General features: G+C 37.6%; 1 protein-coding gene across 1 annotated transcript in view; it reads right to left on the bottom strand.

Moving 5' to 3' along the window:
• Positions 1-13,216, bottom strand: part of ATP6V0D2 (ATPase H+ transporting V0 subunit d2) — a 358,513-nt gene that overhangs the window by 27,494 nt on the left and 317,803 nt on the right. Inside the window, exon 6 of the mRNA XM_044065990.1 lies at positions 2,889-3,065. Coding sequence (XP_043921925.1) covers positions 2,889-3,065 — 177 coding nt within the window. The remainder of the gene's footprint in view (positions 1-2,888; positions 3,066-13,216) is intronic.

Below are 13,216 nucleotides of genomic sequence, written 5' to 3'. Positions count from 1 at the left end.
CTAAGATTCCACTAAAGCCTTTAATAACTTCCACATGGTTATCAGTAAACAAAACACAGCAGAAAAGTCAGGTCAGTGATACAACACTAGGCAACAGGAGAAATAACTTATCTAGCTTATATAAAACATTCTGAATAATTTAGCTCAAACAGTCCATGCGCTTGGCAGAAGACACGTGGCAAGAAACGGCACAGTGGCAGATCCTTGACCAAACTACTTGCATTCTCCACTAATGTAAGCTTTTAAGAGATGCTGGAGAAATAAATATGTAAAAAAAGGCTTATTTGAAGAATCAAATGAAATGTTACCTCACTTGGCTTTTCTCTGAATTCTACAAAATATTTACATTGTTTACAGTATCTTAAAATACAAGTTCACTGTTAATATAGGTAACCATCACATAAGCTCAATTCCAGCAGGTCATCAAATGAAGGTCATGGGTGCAGGGTTTGGCAAGGCCTTTCTTTTAGCTCCACAAGGTTCTCCACCTGAACTTCCTTCAGGACACATCCACAGTAGGGCCTGACTGTACCATTGAGTTTTAGGTAAGGTGAATCATAAGAAGAGTTCTACCCCACAATGGATCTTTTACTTGAGGAACAAACTTCCTGCCTTTTTTTCTTTGTTCTGACTGCAGACGTTTATACACCACTGACTGGCAATCAGTTTTTCTTATTAACAACATAATGCAGTCAGGTTGCCTTTCTAAATTATTGTGAGAACTTTACAGACACAGTGATACTTCATGCACATTTACAGGCAAATATCCTAGATAAGATGTACTTCACCCACATTTAAAGGCCTGTAGCAAACACACAAGTTGTTACAGTGTGTGTGTATGTGTGTGTGTTTGTGTTGGCATTTGTTACTGCACAGTTTCACTATGCAGGAGAACCTCTCACACAAAGAATATATTTTTAGCTAGGGTATGTGATGTGTCTTCACAATATGGTGTCATTAAAATGGGATGAATTAATGTGCAAGACATCAAAACTTGAAATGTTTTTATGATATGAAGTCCAGTGAAGTGCAATATATGTCTGTTTATTAATGAAAACGTGCCTCTCATAGTGATACTAGTGCAAGCATCAAGTGCACAAAGACCCTACTACCTCATACTTAATGATAATCAGCACTTCAAAGATGGGGGACAACCCTCCCATCCCTGTTGTTGTGTGTTCTGGGTATTGTAATAAAGTAGCAGGGGTGTGGGTGGAAGGGAGCTTTAACCTACCACTAAATTTTGATTTACAATTTGTTTGTGTTGCTTACTTACTTCTTTAGGGTAGTGTAGCATTGATGATGTTTTTATTCAGTTTATTTGCACTTTGCATATTTTGTTGCTTCGTTGAGCAGTGCTAGGTGATTTGTGTCTCAAGTCAAATGTGAATATGTTTTCACGAATTTCAATGAACTCGTGTACTTATTACCAGTTTAAGGTTAAGGAGTCTACTAGTGAAATGCTTAGAGTTTAACGGGTCCTTAACTACTAGGTGTTACTACTGTATAGTTATAGACATTCTTTGTACATAAATCTGATGTTGTTATGCCTTTGTAAGTCATCAGCCGAGCGTAAAGCTATTTGTGCTTCTAATCACTATTGCCATACACCTTCTCATTATCCCCATCACCAGCCCTCTTTTTTTCCATTTCTGAATGGGATCAGGATGTTGTGTCAATTGCCTCCATCTCTCATGATTCAGAGCCACTCTACTACCTTCTTCAGCTATTATGCCTGACTGTAGCAGATCTTCTCCCACACAATCCATTCATCTCTTGGCTGGATGTCTTTGTCTCCTCTTGCCTTCTTCTTGTCTCTCCAAAATCTTCTTTACCAAATAATCTTCTACTTTTTCTGCATATGTGACTACTAATGCAAGTGGGGCTACTTTGCCTTCTGCTCTGATGTCCTCATTTCTTCATTTGTCCCACAATATGAATCCTATTACCCCCCTCTCTGGCACTTCACGTCCTTTACCTCAAGCTTCCTCAGCTGCTATGCCTTCAGTGCCCATTTTTTTGGGCCATACAGAAGTGTTGATTGTATCACTGTGCTTCTATATAGTTTAACTATATAGCCATTTGGGGGTGGGATGTTGGCATAATAGTTAAGGTGTTTACCTTACAAACACAAGGTGCAGGGTTTGATTCTCACATGGGGTAATTGGCTAGGCTGAAAATGGCCCACAAGGGCAGTTAGCCTAGTACTAATATATGAATTTAATATAGATTTACTAATAATTACATTATACAATCAGCATATATTTTCATGCGTGACTAGACTGGAATCATGAGTCACTCTAACTAGTGACAAGGGTGATAGAGCTTAAACTGTAGAAGTTTAGAATGTTTCCTACAGGGATGCAAAGCTGAAATTATACTTAATGTAGTCAAGAAAACACTCAGGTGCTTATAGTTGCTACCTGTAAGTTCTGTGATGTGCAGTTATATCGTGGTGCTAGTTCAGTATTTCTTGACTTCCTCCCATACCTCTCAGCCACTGACCACTAAAAATCATAGTAGAGTGTCAGAAGGTGGAGCACTTTCTTATTTTTCATGATATAAGGTATTTATTTATTCAACATTATATAGTTGTAATGAATCTTTGTAAAGGCTTAGTTTATGTTTTAATAAAGTTCGTACCTATAAACTGGCCTGACTTTATGAGGAACATCAAAATTCTAGGAGGAGCAAGACTAAATTTGAAGGCCAAAATTATAGTACTATGCCTAAATCATAGTAATTGATAGATATGTGTCCTCTATTAAAACATGCTTGCTATTTTTATAAAGGTAGCCTAGAATTCTAAAGTTGCAGATCTAAGAAAAAGACAGCCATGCATCCATATTAATTAACATGCAGACCAGTACTTGGTATGTTATACTTACAGCGTAGTACTCTGCTGTGGCTTTCACTTGCTCATTGCTGTCAGCACTAGCCAGTAAACGCAAGCCTTCTGGGTAAAGTTTTCCACAAGTTGGATATAATTCCTCTCGGTCTTCCTTACTTAGTTCGGTGCCAAAGGAGTTAATGGTTATGATAAATGCTCGTCGGTCTGCTTCAAACTTTGTAGCGAGAGAAAATAAAATATTTAGGAGAAGTCAGAAAACTAAACATTTTTATAAAAGTTTCAATTATATTGTGAACAACTATAAAAAGGGATGCTTATCTTGGCTTAGGGATTTCATTCCCACCCCAGGGGAGTAGATTTGTTGATTACTTGCAATCCTGAATGTGCCATCACTCATGAAATTTCAAACTGATGCACTATATTTGCCTGAGCTGGTGGGTGCAAATGGCCCCATGATACTTCTTAAAGATTAGGGCTTCTTTATTACAAAGTTCTAAACAAGAAATAACATCCATTGATTTAAAAGCACTCTAGCTTTTAAATTTAAATAATTATGAAAGAAACAATAGAACAATGAAAGATAATTTACCCCACCACTCTTTTATCCATAACCAACATTTTAGTTTACACAGAACGTCTCTCAAGCAACACTTCTTCTTATATAATACTTCATGGCATCTTGTTAACCATAAGAACTAAATAGGGGAAAAATATCAATTTTCTCAACAAGTGTATCCCACAGAATCCCATAGTCTGAAAATCTTATAATAGCCATTGACACTATTTTATTTTCTCAATTTAAAATTCCTTGTCTAACATAAACCTAAAATTTTGAAATCTTGTACATTAAAAAAAAAACATGTTTTCCGTTTTCCTCTATGTTGCATCCTTGCTTATGACACTTTGTTCTGCCAAAGTTTTATACCCTATGTTTTGTTTAACAGGTACTTTTAATAAGGTTAGCTGCCACAAAAAGGCTAAACATTTTGGCATTTCACCATGCTTAAGTCTCCTCTTTATAATTCCCTGTCTTTCTTGGACACCTCTCCATATCCATTTCGACAATATCCATTTTCGTAAGAAAAAAGTTCCATAATACGTACATACTGCCATTTTCTATCAGCCACCAGGTTTCATATACAAATTTCCCACTGGTACTTCCTATTCTGAAATTTGTTCATTTCTAGTTCCCCACTGAATCTTACCTTCTTTTCTTATAGGGTCATAGGTAGGTACTAGGCTATCGGCCCTAGGGCCTATACAAGCCCAGCCAAAAAGGTACCCTGGCTTTTGCCACCCAAGAAAATTATTTTCCTGTGCCACTGTCGAGCAGAGCCAGAGAAGTGATCCCCAGGGTGAATTTCCTATTTCCCATCCAATCATCAAGATTTTTCTTGAAGAGTACTAATGAGGAGCTTTGTTTGATATAGATAGGTAGTTTATTCCAGAGTATGGGAAGTCTCTGGGACAGGAATCTATCCCTCCAGCATGTTCTGTTTATTGTGGTGACAAGGTTTAGGTCCCTAGAGCATATAGCTCGGAGGGATTAGGACTTCTTTAAGTGGAGCATGTCCAACAGCTCTGGGTTTGACATAGCTTTGTATGTTAGGCAGAGATCACCTCTGAGTAGGCGATATGCGACGGAGTAAAGCTGGAGTTTTTTTAGATGGTCTGCGTAGACCATCTGTTTGAGGCCATTAATCCTCTTTGTGAGGTATTTCTGTGGCCTGTCCAGTTGTTGTAGATGTCTTGTGAGGTACATACCAAAAGGGGAGTTGTACTCTATAATGGGTCTAATGAGTGATGAGTAGAGGGGAACAATGACCTCTTTTTTTCTGGATGAGAAACCTTTTGTGATGAGGTGTGCCACATAGAAGGATTTCCTGACTACTGTGACGAGGTGATTATCAAAGGAGAGACTACTGTCCACCTGTGTCCCAAGGTCTCTTATCACACTTTCGGTGTTAAGTATACTACTGCCTATGTTGTAGTTCATGGGTACAGAGTTTTTACCAAAGGGGATGACAATGCACTTTTTGGCATTGAGCTTGAGGCCATGGCTTTGACACCAAGCATCTGTCTCAGTGAGGCCATTTTGTAGGATGTCCACATTCGTTAGGAGTTTCGATTATGGCTCCTAGTTTGCAGTCATCTGCGAACCTTCGTTAGCCAAAGACCTTCTGTGTTAGCCTGTACTTCAGAGAAGTAGATACCAAACAGGAGAGGACCCAGGACTGAACCCTGTGGTACTCCACTTGTCACTGGTCTGAAGTCGAATTTGGAGTCTGCTACTTTCACAGTGTGGTTTCTGTCAGTGAGCCAGTTGGCAACCCATCTTGTGACATAGGGATTTATACCTAGTTTAGTGAGTTTGTCTATAATTCCAGAGTGGGGGATGGTGTCGAAAGCCTTGGCAAGTTCTAGATAGGCTGTGTGAACCACCTTACCCTCGTCTACGGCTTTGGTGACTGCTTCAAAGAAGTCTATCAGGTTTAGGAGACATGATCTTGCCTTTTACAAACCCGAACTGGGTGGGGTCCAGAGTTTGGAGATTACCCAATGCCTTTGTTTATAAGTTCCATGATGATACGTTCCATGGCCTTGCAGACCAGGCTCATCAGGCTAATGGGGCGGTAGTTCCTGGGGTCCGTGGTGGCTCCCTCCTTGTGGAGTGGGATAACAGTCTCTGTGCACCATTCAGCGGGCACAAAGCCTGAGGTGAGGCTATGATTGAACATGGTACTTAGGTGGGGTGCCAGTTCATTCTGTAGTGCATGTAGAATGCAGCCTGGGATGTTGTCTGGTCCCATGTATGCTGTGTTCTTGGCTTTGGAGAGTGTGGTTTTTACCTGTGCAGCTGTGATTACAGGAACTTTGCATTCTTCCGGTATAGAGATGGGCTCTTTAGGGGGTGAGAGGGGTAAAGTTAGCACTGAACCTATCTGCCAGGATGTTGGCAATATCGGTTGGGTCTGTATATTTAGTGCCATTGTGCTGTAACTCAGAGCAGATCTGAGTGTTGCCATTGAAATTCTTGACATAGCTATAGAATACTTTGTGGTTGTCTTTAGAATCAGTGGCAATTTTTTTTCGTAACTAGCTTTGGAGGATTTTATTAGTGATCGCAGCTTCTTACTGAGGCTGACCAGGGAGCTCCTCCACTCATGGGATTTTACTCTCTTTTGCAACAGTTTATTCCTTGTGTTGTACAGTTTGTTTATGGCAGGGGACCACCAGATTGGCTTCCTTTTTTTGGAGGATAGCATCTTGGTTCTGTTTGGGATAGCACGATCCATGCACTTGTGTAAGTGCTTATAAAGTGCAATTGTGTAGGATTCAGTAGTTATAACTGTATTGTCCATCTGCATGGGTGTCATGAAGTTTCCCACTTCTGTCTTAAGAAGCATGAAGCTGGCTTTGGAGAAATTCTTTACCGTGGTTTCCTTAATGGGGGTGGGGGGTGGGCAGGATGTGGATATCTAGGGTAATTAGCTTATGGTCAGATTGGACCAATGAGGCGTTGACTTCAGGTGTGGAACACCAGTCACTCATGTTGGTAATGACTAGATCTAGGATATTGTTGCTCCTGGTGGGGGTGTAGATAAGTTGATCCAGGGCATTGGAGTTTATGAATTCCAGAAAGCGTTGAGTGAAGGAGTTGGTACATGAGTAGTTTTCCCAGTTAATGGTGGGGTAGTTGAAATTGCCCATTATTAGGGTGTTTGGTTGAACCCTAATATTTTCCAGTACATCAAGAAAAGAGGAGTGGGAATCCAGGGGCATGGTGGGGGATCTGTAGCAAGCAACAATTTGGATTGCAGTTTTTCATTACTATTCCAAAATACTGATATCTCATAAAGAAAAACGAATACCTAAATAAATATGTGCCCCTATCTTTAATGCTTTATAACATATACTTGTATTTTATTTTGGTTTATTTATTTTACATTTTTTACCAGGTTTGACTGGGTTTAGTAAAGCCCCCTTTTCAGCAGGCTCTACTAGAAAAGTTCAAACATACTGCAAAAACTTTAAATGGACATTCAGTAATATACAAGAGCAGACATTAAATAATATGCTTGAACAATTATACATTCATTTGTTAATTAGATTACATTCATGAGGGAACGATTACAGTATAAAAGATGCTCATGCATTAACTGATGTTGAATATTGAGCATTTGAAGAGGTTTATTACTGGGTTTGATGAAATTTAATTGAGAACTCATAATATTTTTCCCCTTTCTTTGGGCAAAAGAAAAATACCAGCTATGTAATACATTAGATAATCATTTCATTTAATAAATAAACTGCCTTCCTAAATGATAATTTAGAAACCACATTGTGTCCTTCATTTTCGAAATAAGAACTTCCTACTGACTCTAAACACTTTTTGGTCCACCAAAAGTAAGGTCTAAAGCTTTTCATGCCAGTAAAGACAATTCTTTTCCTGGTACCTCAATGGCTGTCCTATAACTTTTACATTTTCCCTATTGACTTGTAATTCCCCTTTTCTTTAAGCACTTTTCATGTCTTCAAATAAATATTGCAGTAACAGTTTATTCCAAAATAAAAACTAACATTAAACCATCTACATAAACTAAAATTCAATTACTTTACACCTCCTTAAGCAACTTCTATTGTCCCCTTAAAATCTAACTCCCAAGTACTTTATGACAGCATTCATCACTAGGTAAAAAAAGAATGTCACTTAATGGGCATCATTCCCTAACTCCTCTCTGCATTTTGATGTTTGTACCATCCCAAATATTTATAGATTCATAAGGTATTTTATAGGATTATAGATAAGTACTAGGCTAGATGCCCTTGTGGGGCATTTTAAACCTATCAATTTTCCTTTTGGTACTTGAGTTAACCTATCCATTTGGTGTTAGATTGGTCTTACCTATCCCATGGTCAGTACTTGCATATTACCCCAGTAAAATAACTGGAGTCATATCACAGATCATCTGAGTGGACCCATGCATGGGATAAGGCATTTAGGAGCTGCTTCTGTCCATTAGTAGTACAGGGGGCAGTCCTAGGGTAAATCTTTTATTACTTTCCATAAATCCAAGTTGCACTTGAATATGGACAAGGATGGGCTTTGTTTTATGTGGATTAGGAGTCTGTTCCAGAGCAGTGGTATCCTCTGAAAGATATACCTGTCCCTCCAAACTGTTCTGCTGATGTTGCAAAAGAGGTTTAGATCCCTAAATTGAGTATTTATGATGCCAATGAACTTGCTGATGTGCAGTAAATCCATCAGTAATGGGTCAGAGGATGCCTTGTATGTCAGACATAGGTTATCTCTTGGAAGCCTGTAGGATACCTAATATATTGACAGGGCTTTGAATCAGTCCATATAGGATGTAATACTTAGGTCTGGTATCCTCTTAGTAAGGTATCTTTCCAGGCATTCCAGTTGCTTCATGTGTCTAGAGAGATACATGCCAAAGGGGGTATTACACTGAATGATTAGCTTAATGAGGACTGAGTAAAGGAGGATGATGACACTAAGACGCATTGCTTTGTTTATAAGCTGTGCAATATAGAAGGACTTTCTTATGACAATGGACACATGTTCATCAAAAGTTAGGTCACTGTCAACATAAGTTCTCAAATCATGAACAACTCTTAGGGGCATATTTTCAGTGTGGTAGTTCCCTGGGGTAGAAGACTTCTCAAAGGATACAGTAATGCATATTTTGGCATTTAGTTTCAGTACATGATATTTGCACCTATTATTAATTTGGCATACACCTTCTTGCAGGATGGCTAAGTCAACTGAGGATTCAATGACTGATTCTAGCACTCATCTGCAAATTTAGTCAGCCAGAGCCTTTGGGTTTTGGCTTTTACTTCAGAGAAGTAGATGCCAAAAAAGACAGGTCCCATCAGAGCCATAGCTGGCTCATCTAGCACCCACTCAGTGCCAGTTCTCAAAGTAGTGCCCCACCGCTCTCAGCACTTCACTGTATTAAGCTGATCATGACATTATAATGACCAACTTCTTACCATCAGATATATACCTCCCAGCTCTAGCAATGAAGAAAAAAAGTCAGATCATCCATGCCCCCCCCAGCTTCTTACCATCAGATATATACCTCCCAGCTCTAGCAATGAAGAAAAAAAAAGTCAGATCATCCATGCCCCCCAGCTTCTTACCATCAGATATATACCTCCCAGCTCTAGCAATGAAGAAAAACAAAATCAGATCATCCATGCCCCCCCACGTTCTTCCATTGAAGAGAACAAAAATAAAGAAAAAGGAAAAACGCACCTTCCAGTATTAAGCCAATTGCATTTTAGCGACTGGATGGCTTATTAAAGACAGATCCACACCACCCCAGCTCTTCCACTGAAGCGCAAAAAAAATATATATATTAATAAAAAAAAAAAAAAACAAAAAAAAACCAAAAAAAAAACAAGCACTTTGCATACAGGAGGCTGTGAGGTGCCTTTCAGTACTGGCATTCACAAAAATGCCAGTACATAAAGAATGCAGGAATTGCTGTTCCTCATCATACCTCCTAATACTTTATACCCCCTTCACCCACTCTGTGCTACTGGATCCCAACACTGTACCCTTGGGACTCCATTGGTGATTGCTCAATTTGTGCAGGTAGCTTAACATATTTGGATCTTCTGTGTCCTATCTGTGAGCCAGTTGCCAATCCAGCAATTATTATTAACATTATTATTAATTATTAACAATGACACAGTTGACTTACTATATACTGCCCATATCACTCTCCACATATTGAAACTAAAACTCTATTGTCATAATACTTCGTATATTGATACAAGCTATCAAAAGCCTTCACTGTATCATAAAACTACCCTCTCTTGTCTTGATGTATCTCATATATTATGTTTGAGTAACAATAATAGTACCTTAATTTACTTTCTTGCTACACCATACATTTCTGATATCATATACCTATTATACCTAGTAACACCTTCTTTAATTCTAACCTATAGAACTTTCATCAGGAGTGAATTGGTAATCTGGGTTACATAGAGCAATAGCTCTCCAATTTACCTATCCTGTTTGTCATCCCTTTTCCATAAAAAGTTTATGACAATATGTATTATGCAATCATTATGAACCTTAAAGCAAATCATTCATTCAAAATGTCCAAAACATCCAAACATACTTTTTGTGTTATCTTCTATGGAAATATAAAATCCATAATCATGTCTATTTTGACCTGGAGAGAGGTATCATTATTTATCACTCCAAATACCATTTTAGGCTCATCTATCTCAATTTTATTGTTAATTTTTGATTTTGGAAATCATCTATCTGTCCTAAATACCAGTGTCTTAACTCCTCACTTTCCTTGCGTTCATACAAATTTGCCATTTATTGGTTTATTTACAATTGTTATACTAGGTTGCTTACCTTACCCTTTCTTTCTGTTCCAGTGTCATTAAGCAAACTATAAATTGTACTTTCATGCCTATTAATCCACCCACTTAAAAATATAATACTTTTTTCCTTTTAAAACTATCTGGTCTATGCATAACTTCTGTACTCTTTGTCTATTATTTTCATATGTTTCTTCTTCTCTTTTTAGATAATATTTGGCCATATGTTTCTAGTGAATATTCATGTTTCTGAGGTGATGATCTATTAAAATACTCCTTCATGTGAATCCATTGGGCCATTAATTTTTAGTCCTTCCTATTACAAAACTCCCTAATTCATCAGCAAACTCCTGTCATATAGCGTCCTGTTACTTCTAGTAACCTCTTAGAAAATAAGAAGACTATCTCTGACCGGCACGCTCCTCTGACTGTAAATTGCCTATCATTAAAAGGTGCTTACCAATCTTACATCTCTGGCTATCTTTCATTTTGCATGTCTTATCTAAAATTAAAGTCACCCAGTATAACAACTGGTAAATTCAACATTATATATGCCCTCAGAGCCTCTATAAACCTGTATCCATCATCATAGTACATCCTGGCATTTAACACAATTATTCTAACTGTATTTTATCTGTTGCATCAACCATTAATCCCCTATCTGTCCATATTTAAAAAAAATCATTAATAATTGCCGCATGCTATTTTGAATGGGAAGTAGTATTGAACAGGTATCAGTCAGGACTGACCAAAGAAATACAGTTCTACCAACTTCTCTGTTTCCCACTGAGAAGACAATCTTGCATCCAGAAGGATTATACATTCTTAATGTTGTTTTTAACCACTATAATATTATAATTCATTGAGCTTCATTACTGCTGCTGACTTTTATAGATTAAGTAGAAAAAATCATTGCTTTTATTTTACTCTTACTGCCTATGCCTTTCAACTTTCTTTTTCATTTGTGCACTCTACAATATAAAGAACCACTTTTACTTTCCATTGTCACCTTCATATCCTCACTGCTAAAGTTCTTCCTCATTTCCTGTAGATTCTTACCCTCACTTTCCCCTACATCAAGTTCTTCAAAAGTATTATTTAACAGCTGAAAGACTTTTTTTTCTGCCTGTATGCTATGTATACTGATCATACTTGTTTCTACAATGTGAGATAGGTTATACAGACATATTTCTTATCTTACTCTGTTTGTGCCCTCTCTAATATAGCTGGAGGTAGGATACTGTAATATGTTAGGAAATTAGTAAGCTGAGTGGTTGAGAATGCTGACCGGTCTATAACTCTTAGTATTTGCATGCTCCCAACCTTTACACATAAGAATAATCTTACTTCTTTTGTAGGTTCTGAGGTGATACTTTCCAGTAAACTTCTGACCATGATGAGGATAAGTGGATGGGCAGTGTGTGGGTCTGTAACTCTAACAAAAATTAGAGACATCAGTTTGCAGTTCTTAAAAAAAATAAAATTCAGTTGTCATGATACATATGGAGCTATATATATATATATATATATATATATATATATATCTGTGTGTGTGTGTGTGTGTATAATTATATATATATATGTACACATACACACACACACACACACACACACACACACACACACACATACACACACACACACACACACACACACACACACACACACACACACACACACACACACACACACACACATATTTGTATCCCCTATTCCTTGTTCTTACTTCTCTCTGAGGGCCCTGTTTATTCAATAATCTTATGAATTTGTGAAAACTTTGTGAGTTTAATGGCAGGATTAGTACAGTAAACTCTCAGTTAACCAGCAACAATGGGGATTGGTAGACGCCAGATAACTGTAGTTTCTGGCTGCTTGAGAGTTACTATTAAAAATAGACCTGACTAATACTGTACCCTATACTATGCCATACCATACCATAAACACTGTATTGATTTGATTTTAATATTAAAGTACAATAATTAAAAGCCTGGCTGGGGGAAAAACAGAAAGTGCAAAAAATGAAAATTGAATTGTTCATAATGTACTGTATTTCTTTGATTTTTTTTTTTTCTGGTTGCATGAGTTCTGGATAACTGAGACTTTACTGTATTTAGGAAGAAGTATTTAACAATGTACAGCTTGTGTAGAGTAGATGCTGTAGTGAGATTTCGTAAACTTTTCAACATTTTAAGCAGTGTGGAAGTGAGGTGCATATTCTTTCAAGTAGTTTGCAGTGATGAATGATCATTAACTACAATAGGCATGTCTGTAAGTAAAAAGTGGTAACTTAGTTAAAAATAAGATGAAAGTACATTATCTGTGCCCGTCACATTGCCAACTGTAGGGGTATCTGAATGAGTAGAAATTAACCAAGTGCTATCATTCACCGAAAATATGATTTTGGTTTCCACAAAATATTAAAATCACCCAGCAAATAATTCATTATAAGGAATTTCTTCAAAAATTAAAGGATAGGGTTCAGTAGATACAGTTCTTTTTCAGGTTTCAGGTAGACACTAATTACAGAGACATGCTTTACACCCTCTATGTGCAGTTTAACCAAAACATCTTTTTGCCCTAAAATAATTTGTGGCTGTTTCACATACAGAGCAAATAAGAGTAGAAAAGCACATATAAACATTACTACTCGTCCAGCTCCTGACTCAATGCAGTCTTTCCTACTTATTTTTTATTTTTATTTTATTTTGCTGTTGCCTAGTCCCACTAGGCATGTCCAGTTTAGGGTAGACCTGAAGTAGTGCTACTATTATTTTGACCAGAGTACTGGGAAACTCTTTTCCTCATTTTAAAGAGGTATGGAAACTTTTACATCTATCCAAACTACTTCCAAATCAGACATGACCTCAGGTTCACACAGCGTCTGAAGGGCAGTACTTCAAGACTGCAGCACCAGTTTTATGCCGGACCACAGTGTCAATATTGGAAAATTAATCTACATTCCTCTGATCTTTACAGCACGAGTACAAGTCT

This window comes from Protopterus annectens, chromosome 3.part0 (assembly GCF_019279795.1).
Source record: "Protopterus annectens isolate FY-2018-M chromosome 3.part0, PAN1.0, whole genome shotgun sequence".
Lineage (NCBI taxonomy): Eukaryota > Metazoa > Chordata > Ceratodontiformes > Protopteridae > Protopterus > Protopterus annectens.
Note: the sequence above shows the minus strand (reverse complement) of the source record. Positions and strands in the feature narration are given on the sequence as shown.